Genomic DNA, 15,429 nt, shown 5'->3' with positions numbered 1-15,429 from the left:
ATTCTCAGGTATCAAAGAGAGAGCACCTGTTCGTGGGTGCTGTCAATTTCTACCACTTAAAATTTTCTTACCTTGATAAGGGTACTGTACGAGTACCGAAACTTTAGTAATGTCATAAAAATAAAAAAGACGAAATAAGGAAGGGGATGTGGTTGGCTGCCTTCTCATTTTTCTTTCCTCTTTTTTATTTTTTTCCGAAAATTTTATTTTATTTTATTTTTTTTTTTGTTTTTTTTTTAGATTACAATAGGGTTTTTTTGGTTTTCGTTATTTCGTTGTGGTCTAAATTTGTTCGTTGGAAATATCTTGAAAACTTGTAAAATACCCTAAGGTATTTAAAATCTTCTGCAATCAATTGCTAAAATTAGTTTAAAATTCCTTGAAATCTTTTATAATGCGATCAAAAAATTTCCAATCCTTTAAAATTTTTTCAAATTATTATTTTTTTATATCATTAGAATCTTGGGAAATGCCCTCAAATATTTCAAGCGCTATGAAAACTTCAAAAATGACTTCATACTTCTTAAACCCTTCGAAAATGACTTGGAATACTTTGAAATACTCTAAAATATTCCTAATCTTAGAAATTTCCTTCACATTATTTAAATAAATACAAAATTCCTAAAAATCCTTAATAAATTCCTTAAATATTTTAAGCCCTTCAAAGGCTTGAATTTTCTTCAAAATGCCTTGGTTTCTTTTTAAATACTTTAAAACACGCCCATTTCCTTAAAATGCCTTCGAATTATTAAAATAAAAAAAATTCCTTGATATCATCTGAAATTCTCTTAAATATTGTTCTAAAATATATATTTAGTTACAATATTTTTCAATTGCTTCATAATTTTGTTAACCTCATCTGAAATCTAATGAAATTACTAAGATCAATTGGAAATCCTATGAAATCTGTTAAAATGCCCTTTAATATTTCCAATATTTGAAATTTCTTTAATTATTGAAATAAATAAAAAATTCCTTAAAGTCTTTAAAAATTCCCTAAAATCTGCCAAGTTCCATGGAATCTTTAGAATGAATTGGAACTTTTTAAGGCTTTCAAAAATTACTCGGAATCTAAACTAAAATCAATTGAAAATTCCTTAAAATCTTAAAATACTCTAAAAGTTTTTAAAACCTAATTTTTTTTTAATTCCTCTTTGAAACTCGTTTAAATTATTTAAATATTTTGAAATTAATTGAATTTATTCACATATCTTTAAAATTCCCTGGGCTCTTTTTGAACACCCTAGAATATGCCCAGTCCTCCAAAATTCATTCATATTATTGAAATAAATAAAAATTCTTTGGAGTCTTTAAGAAATTCTTTCAAATATTTGCCTACAAGATATGTCAACTTGAAATCTTTTAAAACCAATCGGAATGTTTTGAAAATTCTTCAGATTAAAAAACAACATATCTTATGGTCATTAAACTTCATTGAAATCCGATCAGTAATATTTGAAAGGTTTGAAAACTTACTGCTGGCTTTCTCCTAAATTTCATATTTCTCAACCTTTTAAGAAGATTTTAATAATTTAGACGGAGTTTTATCCCGGATATCTATTGAATTTTTTACTGAAATTTATATCGTTTTCTCTTTATAGATGAGCGCTTATAAAGCGCGATGAGCCGCTTATAATGTGACAGAGTGAGAAGGGAAAGGAAAGTGAAAGATATACAGCTAAGTATTGTTCTCTATACCGCCCAGCAGTGCTAACTTTGACCATCTTAACTTCCTTATCTGTTTCTCTATCTCCTCGTCATTCAACTTATCCTTCTCTGCCTTCTGTCTTTTATCTACTCCCATAATCTCTCTTCCGTGAATCTGAACCCTGTAACGATTCTTTCAAAAACTCACTCTACTCCTCACTCCCTATATTCTCTCTTATCCCTACTTTACACTTCCTCAACCTATTTAGTATCTTCCACACGTACTCTTCTATCTAATTATCCTTCTCTTCCATCGCAACTGCGGGGTACAATGTTGCTAATTATTGCCAGATGTTGTTCGATCACTCTATGCATCAGCTCGGAATGGACACTCACGAAGAGACGTTGTTGTTCTCCCTTCATGGGTTCTCTTCCAGAGCCTTTGCATAAAAGTGACATCTAAAAACATCTCCATTTATTTTCGGCTTCCATTTAAGCACTTTTTGACCTGCGCAACCTGGAGTTGCTAGTGGAATGCAGTGTCAACCTCGGATCTTATTCGGGTGATGATTCTTCTAGGGAAGAGGTTTTCGGCTATAATTTGACGCCTTCGTTTTTCAAGATCGTCTTCGCTGACTATTTTTATTTTCGGAAAATTCGCTCAAAAAATAAGCAAAAGGCCATTCCTTCAATACAAGTAGTGGTCAAATTAGTAGAGCATCAAATACTTGTCATTATAAATTTCAAAGTTAATAACTGGCATGGCATTCCTGTGAAAGTGGTCGGTTGATAGCTCCCAATCGAAATATCCTCCGGAGACGTAGCTGATGTTCTACTACCCAGGTAAAAAAGTATATATAATTTATATATATTGGTGGACAAAACACTGATATTTTTCATTTGTTTTACATGGTAAAGTTCATAAAACAAATCAAACATATAATTGTCTTATCCACTATACATAAATTATATATAACTATTTCACCTGGGTACTTATAACTTCTTTCTTTCCTCGTAAAGCGACCAGGTAAGGAACTTCTCGATGGTATGTCGGTTTTTGGTGCTCTTTTTAGCCCCTTTCCTCTTGTTTTCCTGCTTCTCTGATATGGATACTCCTGTCAGTAGCGATGCTACAGCCAACATAGCCGTCGAAGTCATGAGAGGAAAGCTCCGCCGCGACACAGTTCACTGATCAATATCTCTAGCAAACAACCCAGGCAGAGAGATTCACAAAATTCATCATATGTGATAGATCACATGAATATACACCATGTCACGCATTTCTTATAAAGTAATTTCTTCCGAAAGTTCCTATCCTTGCATACAACTTGAGCATCTTTTAAATCCATACATCTTTCCCTGCAAACTCTTGTACTTCTATGTCTCTTTAGAAAGTTAAAATTGTGTTTTCAATGATAATTAATGCAAAGATAATAATTATTAAAATATATATTTTGTCGAAAGAGATTTTTTGTGGAATAATATTATTATTACTATTGAGATGAATAAAAAAGAAAAGAAAAACCTACAGAAAAGTAAAATGCTTTGCGTTGAAAATTGTTAAATAAGTACATTTATTTATAACAATTAGTTAGAAATAATATTTGTTATGCAATGGCGGTATATTCAAAAATACGGTTAACGCTATTCATCCAAGTTTTAGATTTAACGTTAAATTTATCTATTAATATAATTTCAATAACTATCAAAAATTCTCATCGGATGCAATTATAGCGTAGCGATAGAAAATTTTTATATTTGTCTCCTGGCAATTTATAAGCAAAGTTATGAAAACATTCGTTTTCTTTCGCGTGCCGCAGGAGTGAATTTCTGTATTAGGTTTAATACACATGTATTGGAAGTTTTTTTAGATACGTATATTAAACTTAAGATACCACCAAATTTGAAAGTTCAAACACACATCTGAAATTCAATATACATTTGTATTAAATTTCAGATGTGTGTTTAAACCTCCAAATTTGGTGGTAACTTAAATTTAATATACGTATCTGAAAAAACTTCCAATACATGTGCATTAAACTTAATACAGGAATTTCTACAGTGCACTTCTGTATAGGATACAAGATAATATAAATAACACAAAAAATGTGCATTAGTTATCTAATTTAAATATATATCTTAGGTTATCTGTATATGACATAGAACGAAGGAACCAGCCTTATGACCGAAAATGAGTTTCGGAGAAAAAGCGGATCAAAATAAACGCAAGACGAACAAGTAGCAAAGGGGCTCTCGTACTTACAAGTACATGCGACAATGGGAATTTTTTTATTTGATAAGGGGAAGAACTAAATTAATTAGCTTAACCATATTAACTAACCTTTTCACTCAGACGGGCGACTGGCAAATTAAATGTATTTAAATGTTTTTCATGTTACAAAGTATTATTTTAAAAATAATTAGTAATTTTTTTGTAGAAAAATATCGTGAAATAAGCCAGTGACAGAGCAATTTCGACTACGCCTATTGAAAAAGACGATTTGTAGTCCCAGCGATATCTCAACGTAGATTTATCGGAAATCAAAAAAGTTCGCAAAATTTAGTGAAAATTTAGCACGAAAAATAATCAATTCCTTATCGATACCGTCAGATTTGTTTTGCATAAACATATTATCAGGAGAAATATTATTTTAATTAATGGAAAATTTATAGTCAAACTGACTGTCAGGTTGATTAGCGACTGTATATAGAGATTAAATATAGCTTTAGGGTCCGACTTTCGAATTTTTATGAGCACCCTCGTTCCTCCCAAATTGCTCGTTTTCCGGAAGAAGAAAATCCGTCATTTGTTTACACGTTAACCCGTGCCCCCGGCCTTTTCAATTCAATATGGAGTTTTAAATGTGAAAAGCTCGGTTTCCGAAAAAATAGAGAAAAGAAGTACTTGTTATAAACCTTTTTGTCAATACAGTATGATTCACATCTTCAGGGCTGACTAAGGAACATGAGAGTAGTCAGGCTAAAACATTTCACGCAATCAGCACTAGCTGAACATCATATCGAAACAGGAAATAACATTTTATTTCATGAAACAACAGTCATTGCAAAAAGCGCACAACAAATTTCCAAGAAAACATAGAGAAGCCATGGAAATCTTAAAACACCCTAATAACATCAATAGGGACAATCGATATAATACCAATCCGATTTGGCTTTCCGTTCCTCCGGATTTTTTTTTTAAAAGACCTGATTGGCCAATCAACTTCAACCATTCCCCACGGTGAGGCGCTCTGGCCAATCACAAGCATCGTAGAGAGTATACCTAAGAACAATATGACCTGACACATGAGTTTTAGGTCAGCCCTGAAGATGTGAACTGCAATGTTTACGAAACGTCGGCAAACAATTCGTAGTTTTTTACGCGAGTGAAATCCGAAATATCTCTTATTATCAAAATGAATCATCGTGAAAGCATAAAATCTACTAAAAATAATTCTCATTCATTTAAACCACTTTTTTCCTCCTGTAAGTCGTGAAAAGTTATAAGTTTTTGGTATGAATGACATAAACTTGATGAATGTCAAGAGTAGTAATTCTTTTTTTAAATATTTTATAATTATTTAAACAATTTTAATTTCATCAAACAATTTTTTCTTCCTTAAATCGTGAAATGTTCTGGAATTAATTACACAATTAACAAATGTTCAGAGTAATATATTTTTTAATGATATTTAATATAATTATTTAAAACATTTCGATTTGTTTCATCAATTGTTCCCCTGTAAAGCGTGAAAAGTTATTTTCGGGAATTAATGACAGAATTAAAAGATTTTGAGAGTAATACATAAGAGAGTAATATATCACCCCGGGAAATTAATGAAAATTGTGAATTTGATATAATTTGCACCTAAATTTTTCCTAAAGTATGGACATGAAGTAGAACAGAGAAATAGTTTTAAGAAGAAAGGACCATACTTTTCTTAGAGCAATTGCATATAATTCATTAAACAATATCCAGTATACTTTCTGAGCTAAGCAGATACTAAATAATAAGCATCATTGTGCAAGAGATTGGAAAAAAGTATAATTTTCTTCATCGTCCCTATGAACAGGTCTAACTAAGTAATTATTAATTGTTTATATAATTGCGAAAACATTTTAACAAAAAATTGTTAGTCTTAAAATCAGTTAATTGGATGATTAAATGCACAAAAGAATAACTTTTTACGGTTGAAGGAGAAGAAAATTGTCTAAGCAAATGAAAATTATTTTAAAAATTGCTGAATATTCAGTTTTTCAATTGACTCTCAACATTCGTTAACTGTGTCATTCATTCGGAAAAGTAATATCTTTTCAGGCTGTACAGGGAAAAAATTGTTTAAGCAAATTGAAACTGTTTAAATAATTACTAACTCATCGCACACTGGGCGTCATGCTCGCTTCACTCGCAAATTGAGCGCGCCTGTGTGAATCTGTTGGAACTCGCGCTTCGCTCTCAATATTATATTTACCGCAGTCTCTGCGCTCGGTTAAAGGTCAAAGCATCGACACCTGTAATTTGTTGATTGGAAATTATCTTTTGTTAAAGCTCCTTCAGCTTTAACAATCACATTCTCATAACGTATCACGTGCTTCGCCCTCGATTTTGTCCAAATGTGAACTCTTCTACGATATTTTCAACAATATCATATAAAATGTATATTATATTTATTTCTGTATCTCGTACTGGTACTACTTATTCAGATATTTAAAAATAATGTACAAATTTTATTTTTCAATGATTACTTTAACAGTTGCTTATTAATTTGCACTAATTTTATTATATAATTTAGACAAAAAGTTTGTTAAATAAAATTTTATTGTAGCTTGTGTCATTTTTCTAAAGAGATAATTTTTTTATTTTTCATGAATTTTTATAACAAGACCTTGTAAAAAATTGGCAGATCTTTTTTGGTTGAACAACTTTTTTTCATTTTTTTTCGTCTCTTGTGTCGTTTTTCCAAAACTTCAGTCTTCTATTTTTATCAAAATATGAGTAAAAACAAATTTTTAAATCCTTTTTGGATGAGAAACTTTTATTTATTAACTTTTTTCGTACCTCGTGTCACTTAAAAAATATTTCTTTATTGTTAATGTTATTTTTTACAATTCAAAAAAAAACTGTGTGGTTCATCAAAAAAGAATTACTGACAAATTTATAGATCTTTCTTGGTGCACACGTTTTGTTCGTATTTTTTGTGTGCCTTGCATCGTTTTTCTAAAAATTTAATTTTTTCATATTTAATGTAATTTTTGACGATTAAAATTAAAGCTACGAATCCTCTCAAAAAATGATAACTGATGAATTTATAGCTCTTTTTGGTGAAACAACTTTTGTCTAATTGATTTTCCTTAGCTTGTGCCGTTTGTCCAGAAATTAATTGTTGTTATGCTTAATGTTGATTTTTACGAATAAAACAAAAAGTACGAATGCTATCAGAAAATGATCAATTACAAATTTTGTAGATCTTTTTTGAGTGCAGGCTTGTGGCTTTTTTGTCATTTTTCGTGTCTTGCATAGTTAGACCGATAAATGGATTTTTTTTATTTTTCATTATTTTCTGTGCCATCCAAATTTGAATAAAAAATTTTTCAAGAAAATTCAAAGAGTTGTAATGATTATCCTATAGGGCTTTCAAAAAGCAAAATTTTACTTGCTTAAGAACAAACGCACAGAGATTTTTTTAATCTCGAAAATAGTGTTCTCGAAAATTTTGAAACGGGTCTCACTCATTGCACTTTTATCCATAATGACTGGCTAAAGTACTTAAACTTTAGTTTAGGACACTTGAAGAATATACCAAAGGCTAATCCAATCAGTAATCCGCATAGAGTTATGCATACAGACAGCCATAGACATATTTGCGAACACCTGTTTTTTCGGGTTCTGAAGGTCTCAAAGCGTGGACATTTGACAAAAACAAGGTGGTCAATTTTAACACAAAATTATCATCTTTTCTGATTTGAATGTAAAACTTGTTGAAACAAAATGACATTGTTTAAATAATTAGATGAGGTAAAAATTATTATTTTTGGGTTTGTATGAGGGATGCTAATGGGATCTATAGTGATTTAATTGGAACTATATATCTCCTTAATATGAAATCTCTAAACGATATTGTCGATTTCGATTGTCACATTACTCGATTTTCATTTCTATATGCGTGAGACACAAGTTGTGAATGGTTTAGACAGAGTTGAAAAATATTGAAAAATTTGTCACGATTGCTCGTTCTTTGATAGCTGCACTCGTGCGAAAGGGACACACATGAGTCACCGTGAGTTAGACAGTAATGGAACGTTACACGCGTTTTCTTGAAGTTGAATGATCTCAACGGAGCTGGCTTGATCTGCGCTTGCTTGGATTTGAGTGACTTCCATTGGCTACGGTGCGCGTCTGTCCTTGATTTTTAAGTACGTACGCGAACGGCACACAGGTCAAGCATGCGCAAGTATTTTTGGATCACTGTTGGGAATAATAATTGAATCAAATTTCAAGGTCGATAATACTAATCAACGCTTCTCATTTACAGGGCATCTGCTTGTTATTTATGATCGAATTCTTATTTCAATTTAAGCCTCTCTGCTTGTTATTTATGATCGTATTTTCATTTCAAGTTCGGAAAGAACATTTTAAAGCCTTCAAAGCATTTGAACGAGCTATCTGGACCATTAAATATATCTACCTGAGTGCCTGCGGAGAATTTCTCCGAGCTTCTCAGAGCCTTGAGAATCTTTAGCATATACTCTGAGATTTCTATCTATTATTTGTTCTATTATTATATATCTATTATCTATTATTTGTTATTAATATATACATTAACATTAAGTAATATTTCTATGAAGCATGGAATTTGTTATTAAAGTCCATTGCTGGTGGAAAATGTGATAACAACTTTCGAAATTTTGAAGTTAGGAATTAATTTTAGAATACAAAAGCGAACTGCTGGTCGCAGAATTAGATAATTTTGGCCACTTTAATGTAAATCTTCCGTATATATCTACAAAAATCTATCATATATTATTTTTTGCTATGAAAGGTTACGAAAATGTACTACAAAAACGTTAAGAAAGTTAAGCTTTTACTGAAATTTTGCTTACAAACTACACAAAGATTTCATTCAACTTTATAAAATGTTTGGTGAAAAAACAGAAACTATTTTATCAGGATTAAAATAAAAAAATAGCTTTTTATGTTTTCATCTTACGTCTTTTTGATAAATTTGTTTACTGCGAGCAGTTCGCTCTTGAATCGCAAAATGTAATATTAACCTCAAAATCTCAATAAGTTGCTACCGCATTTTTTATCAGCAATGAAATTTTATAACAAATTCGATGTATCACAGAAATAACACTTGATGTTTATATTGAATGCAAATAATAACTAAAACATTAACTTATAACTAAAAGTACACCAATGTTACACTAACTTTACTCAATATCAGAAAGGTACCATTAAACTCCTTGCACTTCAACTTTACAACAAAACAGCTGTATAAAATGTATAGGCTTCCAATGTTTTATATGCTTTTAAACAATATATGGTTTAAGAAATGTGGGACTAAATGAATTATGTTCAGGTTTATGGATGTATCGGGTCCTCATATTTATATTTCTAACAAAAAACACAAATTTTCAACAAAATACGGGACTTTTCAAACAAAAAATTCCATTTTTAACTAAAAAAAATCAAGTATCAATAAAAAATATAAAATTTTAAACAAAAATAGAATAATTCAGTTTTTAGTTTATAACAGTTAATATTCAATCCACACAATGAAATTTTTTATAGGTTATTAAAAATTTTAATTAAAACAGATGAACTTGACACCAAATGGTAAAAGTTTTGACAATAAAGATGAATTTTTAATCACAACGATTAATTTTTAATTAAACAAAATTTTTTAAACAAATAATAGAATTATCAACTAAATTAATCTTCAATGCAAGAGCAATAGTATAAAAAGAATTTAGAATAAAATAGAATTTACTTATAACCAGGCAGGTTCTACACATTATTTAGCGGAATCTCTCAGCGATTAAAATTTTTTTATAGTAAATTATGCAAGACGTTTTTTCTGATATAAGACAAAAAAATGGAATTTGGAAATCTATGTTAAGAATAATAAAAAACGGATTAATTTTTTACCCATAAAATTAATTATCTACAAAAAAGACGATTATTTTTCAACCAACAATGGTACAATTAAAATTTTCCTTAGACATTAATTTTTAATTAAAAATATAATTTTTCATTCTGAAATTGTCCAGTTGAATTTTTAATCAATTTTTTACGAAATAGTTGAACCCTTATCAAAAAGATCAGTTTTCAAACAAATAGTGGAGTTTTCAACAAAAAAGATAAATTTTTAATTAAAAATATAATGATTTAAAACCAGAAATAGGATAATTCCTTTTTAGTTAGAAGAATTAATATTTAACAACAAACAATTAAATTTCAACAAATGAATTGAAATTTTACTAAAATAGATGCATTTGATGATACATACATAGTTGATCTTTCAAGCAAACAGATGTATTTTCAACCAAGAAGATTAATTTTATATAAAAAAGACGATGTTTGAAATAAATAATTGAATTTTCAACCCAAAAAAAAACATTTTTAATTCCAAATTTTACAAAAAAAAAACAACAAAAAAAAACGGAATGTGCAACTTAATAGTTTTGTTCTCAATCACAAAGATGAATTTTCAAACAAGAGGACTAATTTCCTACCGAAATTTTCAAAAAAATAATAATTGAATCCTCCCTGAAGAAGATGAATTTTCAACCGCGAAGATTAATCTCCCTGTTTAAAAAGACGGTACAAAAAAATTATATTTTTAATAAAAAAAGATCCATTTTTTTTAAATATCATTTTTCTATAAAAAATGGTATAATCGACTTTTCTCTTAAAGAAATTAGTTTTTCACCAAAAAACGAATTTTTCATGTAATAATAGAATCCTCGAAACAAAGATGAAATTTCAATTAAGAAGTTTATTTTTCTACCAAAAATAACGAATTTTCAACAAAACTCTGAATTTCTAAATACTGCATCAAAACAGATAAATTTATTTCTAAACAGTTCAATCTTTAACGAAAAAAGGTCGATTTTAAACTAAAAGGAATAATTTTCTACCAAAACATAAAAATTAAAAAAAATTTAATCATTAAGTACAAAAGGTCAATTTTCAATTTAAAATATCAATTTTCGACCAAAAATAGTAGAATCGAAATTTCTTTTAAAGAAATTTGTTTTTGACAAACTGAAAAGGATTTTTTTTAAATAACTCAATCCTTAATGAAAAATATTAATTTTCAACTAATAATGTTACGAAAATAGTTGAATTTCCAATCAAAAAGGTTCGTTTTGAACCGAAATAGATGAAGCCTCAATTATGAACTTAATATTCAACGAAAAATTAAATTTCAGTTTTTAGTTAAAAAAATAATGTTCAACTTAAAGAAGTGCAATTAAAAATAAAGCTGAGTTCTCTACCAAAATAAATTTCAATTAAATATATCAACACGTTTTTAACCAAAAATGGAAAGTTGAATTTTCACTTCAATAAATTAATGTTGAAAAAAAAGAATTGTCAGAAAAATAGTTGAATCCTAAATCAGCAAGAAGAATTTTCAAACATGAAGATTAATTTTATACTAAAAAAGACAAATTTTGAACCAATTACTTGATTTTTAAACTATAAGGGAACAGTTTTTTTAAAATTTTTGTTGAAAATGTTCAACAATTTAAATGCATTTTTTTATGTCTTGACTAAAATTGTTTCTTGGTTAAAAACTCATCTCTTTGTGTAGAAACTTGATCTTCTAACTGAACATGAACACAATGAAAATGTATCCCTTTAAGTTTAAAATTCAACTGCTTTTTAAAACTTGCCTTTTTGGGTGGATAATTCAACAATTTTGTAGATATTTTTCTTTTTTCTTTGTTCGTTCTAGAGCTTTGCGCTCGATAATATATGCATATATACATCTACAACTGTAATTTGGTAGTTTTGAATTATCTTTCGTTAAAGCTCCTTTATTGAGGACTCAATTATTTTGTTTAAAATTTATATTTTTTGTTTGCATTCGACTACTTAGTTAAATGTTAAACTAAATGAGTAAAAATGAATCTTTTTTTTGTTGAAGATTCATCATTTTAGTTGAAAATTCTTTCTTTCTTTCTTTGGTTGAGGATTAATCTTTTTTATTGAACATTTCTCTAATTGTTTTAAGGTTGAACGACTTTTTACAAATTATTTTTTTTTTTGTATAAGATTCATTATTTTAGTTAAAAATGTATCTCTGGTTAAAAACTTAAAAATTTTCTTGAAATGAATTTTTTTATTCAATTCAGCTGTTGTTTTAGAATAATCACATTTTTTAGTTTTTAATTGGTTGAAAATTTATCTACTTATTCAAAAGTTTAACCATTTTATTAAAATGTTGTATTTTTGGATGAACACGTAACTATTTGATTGCCAATTCGTTAATTTTTTAAAAGTGATAATTAAACTTTTTCATTTTCAGTGTAAACGGTTTCGTTAAAAATTTGGCTTTTTAATGAAAGATTTGCATTTGACACCGAATAGTTTAACTTTTAACCGAATAGTTAAATTTTCAACCTAAAAATATAAATTTTAAACTGAATGACCAAATTTTCAAACAAAAAAGATTAATCTTTAAACAAAAAGAGTTGTATTAAAAAAAAGAATTCTTAAAGAAAACTTAGTTGTGGATATCTTAAAACAAAAAGAAAATATTTTCAACAAAATATTTAATTTTTTAACCAGAGGTGCATTTTCGAACCAGCATGTAAATTTTCAACAAAGTAGTTGACTTTTTAACCTGCAAATATGAATTTTAGATAGAAAATGTAATATTTCATATTTCAACGAATGCAGATGCTGCCAAGAGATGCTTTGTAAAATAAGGAAACGAATTTTCAATCATAAAGATTAATTTTCTATAAGAAATTCGAATTTAAACCAAAAGTAGCAAAGTTACTTTTTTACACAGACAATTAATTTATTTCCTAAAAAAAAGAATTAAAAAAAATAGTAAATTTTTTATCCAAAGAGATGAATTTTTAACTAAAATTATGAATTTTTCAACTAGAAAGACGAACTTTAAACAAATAAAGAATTGCCAGTTAGGAAATTAAAAATTTGTACCACTTCTTAAACTTTTAAGTCAAAAGACTATTTTTCTGTAAAAAAGTTATAACACCTTGACCCTCCATCTACCAAAATCAACCAAATTTTTTACAACACCTGCACCCCACATGATATTTTTTCAAACAGTTATTTGTTGAAAGTGTTATTTTGAATAGAATATTTCATTAATTTTAATGTATTTCAGTCCTAACTCGGAAACCAATAAAGATTCTTAATTGTTCTGGGCCCCGTTTTGTAAATTGTATATCTGACTTTACTTTTGTTGAATTTATCATTTAAATAAATAATTATATAAACAGCGTAATTATAGAAAATTTATTATTTGTAACAATTTGTTTATAAATATGACAAAAAAAAGTAATCGGACAAACACTTATTCTTATTTTATCCTCTACAAATTATCCCTCAGACCTATTTACGCTATAATTTACCCGAAACCAACAATCGAGGCACACTTGTAAAAAAAGGTTTCAAATTTTCAGTTAGTTATTATAAACAAGAGTTGCTCTACTTTAATTTGCTCAAGGGTTTTTAAGCTTCAATAGTAGGTCTATCTAAATGTTTTAAACAGAAAAATTGTTGTTATCTTCGTGTTCCAGCACAAATACTAATTTGTCTGGAATTTGTAGAAGGAAAGACAGTTTGACCTACTTTTTAAAATGATGTTTCGTGCAAATATTAGCAAACGTCTCAACATCGTTAATAAAATCATTTGGGGTAAATTTTTTGGACAGCTAAATATTAAAATGAGAAAATACATTTTTTGTTCACATTAAAAATGCAGGCAGACAAAATTTTTCCTTTTCTATTTTAAATAATTTAACATATCGAAGAATTCAAATTGAATGTTTTTCTCTATTTGTGAAACTTTAAATCAGTACTATGGGTATGGCATAGATTGAGGTTATGTTTCTTCATAAGTTCATTTATCATTTGATTATATTATATTCATGAAAAAATAATTTCCGATAGTCGAACTTTGTTGGCTTAAGAGAGTGTATTATTATTATTATTATTATTTAATAAATACAAATGCAGAGTTTACGTTACGTAAACGCCTTTACGTAACGGTTGCCATGCTGTTAAAAAAATAATCACATACACACACATTTAAATTAAAATTACAAATTATAGTTACTTAAAATGTAATCCTTACTTCTATAGGGTTGGATAGCTTTGATAATATATTTATTGCTCCTTTTGTATTTCCAAGGAATACTGCTGGAGCAAATGTCACTCCTAAACGAATTTTGTCGTTATATTCGGGTTTCATTGAATTCATAACGAAGAACTGAGTCCCTCCTTGTGAATAACCTATGTAGAAAAGTCTTATTTGTACTATTTTTGTTATAACTTTTTATTTATATATAAAACATTTCATATAGTTAAAGTTATATCGAATTCTCACCTAAAATCCCGAAATCCGTAACTTGTTTCCAGAAACATCGTGTGTTTTTTAGAGTAAGTATTCCCTCGATTATTTCCGAGCCATATGTCGTAGCCGCTATCAGCCACAAGAAAAGCTGGAAAATATAGTAAACGAATTGTAAAAATAATAAAATATAATATTACTATATATAAACTAATATATAACAATTAATTAAATATCAATGAAATACACTATAAAGAATAATAAGTTAGTAAATATGTATAGTTGTGCAGTACCTAAACCATTACTGGGACCAGTTACAACCCAGTCTGCTGAAGATCCTAAATTTTCATGCATAACGAGAACCACTGGTTTATTATTTTTAGGACTCCCTTTTATCACGTTTCGTCCGAAAGGTACATTATGTATCTGAAGAATGTAGCCGTCTTCTGTTTCAACATTGTATATTTTAAACGGATAACCGTAATCTTCAATCACATCATTCTGAAAATTATTTAAAAAATTAGAGTATCAAGAATTTTATAATCAAAATAAAATTTTTAACTTGAAACTATGAATCGCGTATAGTTCCAAAAATTCACCCAAAAATATTCACTTGATACATTAAATGGAGGTTCTCAAGAATCTTCTCAAGGGATTTACATCGTAGTTTCATAGAAATTTAATTAATCATTTTTTGTAATATTTTGGAAAAATCATGAAAAATACTATCTTTCGACAATAATCTTCTGTATAAAAGTTAGAGATCTGATCAAAATGGATCTTTCTTATGTCGATACTCTTTTTCTAGAACTAATATTTTTCAATAACAATGAAAAAAAACGAATTTTCTGATATTTCTTTTGAACACTTGTTAAACTTGGTAAAATAGTAAGTAATAAATAGTTTAAGTATTAAATTTATACAACTAAAATATGTCAAAGGTACCAATTACCGATGAGTTATGATTAAATATTTGTACACCCTTTTCAAATTCAGCTCTTTATTTAATATTTCTTATTTAATATATTTCCTATTTAATTATGAGACAATATTTTTACCTTCTTTACCATAAGTATTATTTTTAGATGTTAGGGCATCATTAATGGAAGTCTCAACAGATATAATATTGTATCAACAAAATAGTTCTATTTAAAACTATATGTACATATAGTATAAATATGACAAGCAATTACTGTCCAAGGATTTTTCACTCTATGGCGTGGTATAT

General features: G+C 28.2%; 2 protein-coding genes across 5 annotated transcripts in view; one reads left to right on the top strand and one right to left on the bottom strand.

The window, feature by feature from the left end:
* Positions 1-15,429, top strand: part of LOC117181651 (collagen alpha-1(IX) chain-like) — a 187,678-nt gene that overhangs the window by 47,359 nt on the left and 124,890 nt on the right. The gene's annotated exons all lie outside the window — the stretch shown is intronic.
* The window catches only part of LOC117181676 (lipase 3-like), a 62,713-nt gene that overhangs the window by 44,827 nt on the left and 2,457 nt on the right, over positions 1-15,429 (bottom strand). For 2 of the 4 annotated variants that reach the window (XM_033374588.1, XM_033374597.1), the window contains exons 2-4: positions 14,495-14,702; positions 14,238-14,352; positions 13,986-14,157 (exon numbers count right to left, since the gene is read on the bottom strand). In XM_033374588.1, coding sequence (XP_033230479.1) covers positions 13,986-14,157; positions 14,238-14,352; positions 14,495-14,555 — 348 coding nt within the window. In that variant the 5' untranslated portion in view covers positions 14,556-14,702. Of the gene's footprint in view, positions 1-7,944; positions 8,114-13,212; positions 14,158-14,237; positions 14,353-14,494; positions 14,703-15,429 lie in introns of those variants that run through there. The other 2 variants (XM_033374607.1, XM_033374611.1) reach the window with 2 other exon arrangements.

Source organism: Belonocnema kinseyi, chromosome 1 (assembly GCF_010883055.1).
Source record: "Belonocnema kinseyi isolate 2016_QV_RU_SX_M_011 chromosome 1, B_treatae_v1, whole genome shotgun sequence".
Taxonomy (NCBI): Eukaryota; Metazoa; Arthropoda; class Insecta; order Hymenoptera; family Cynipidae; genus Belonocnema; species Belonocnema kinseyi.
The sequence above is the reverse complement of the archived record's forward strand: the minus strand, read 5'-3'. Positions and strand labels throughout refer to the sequence as shown.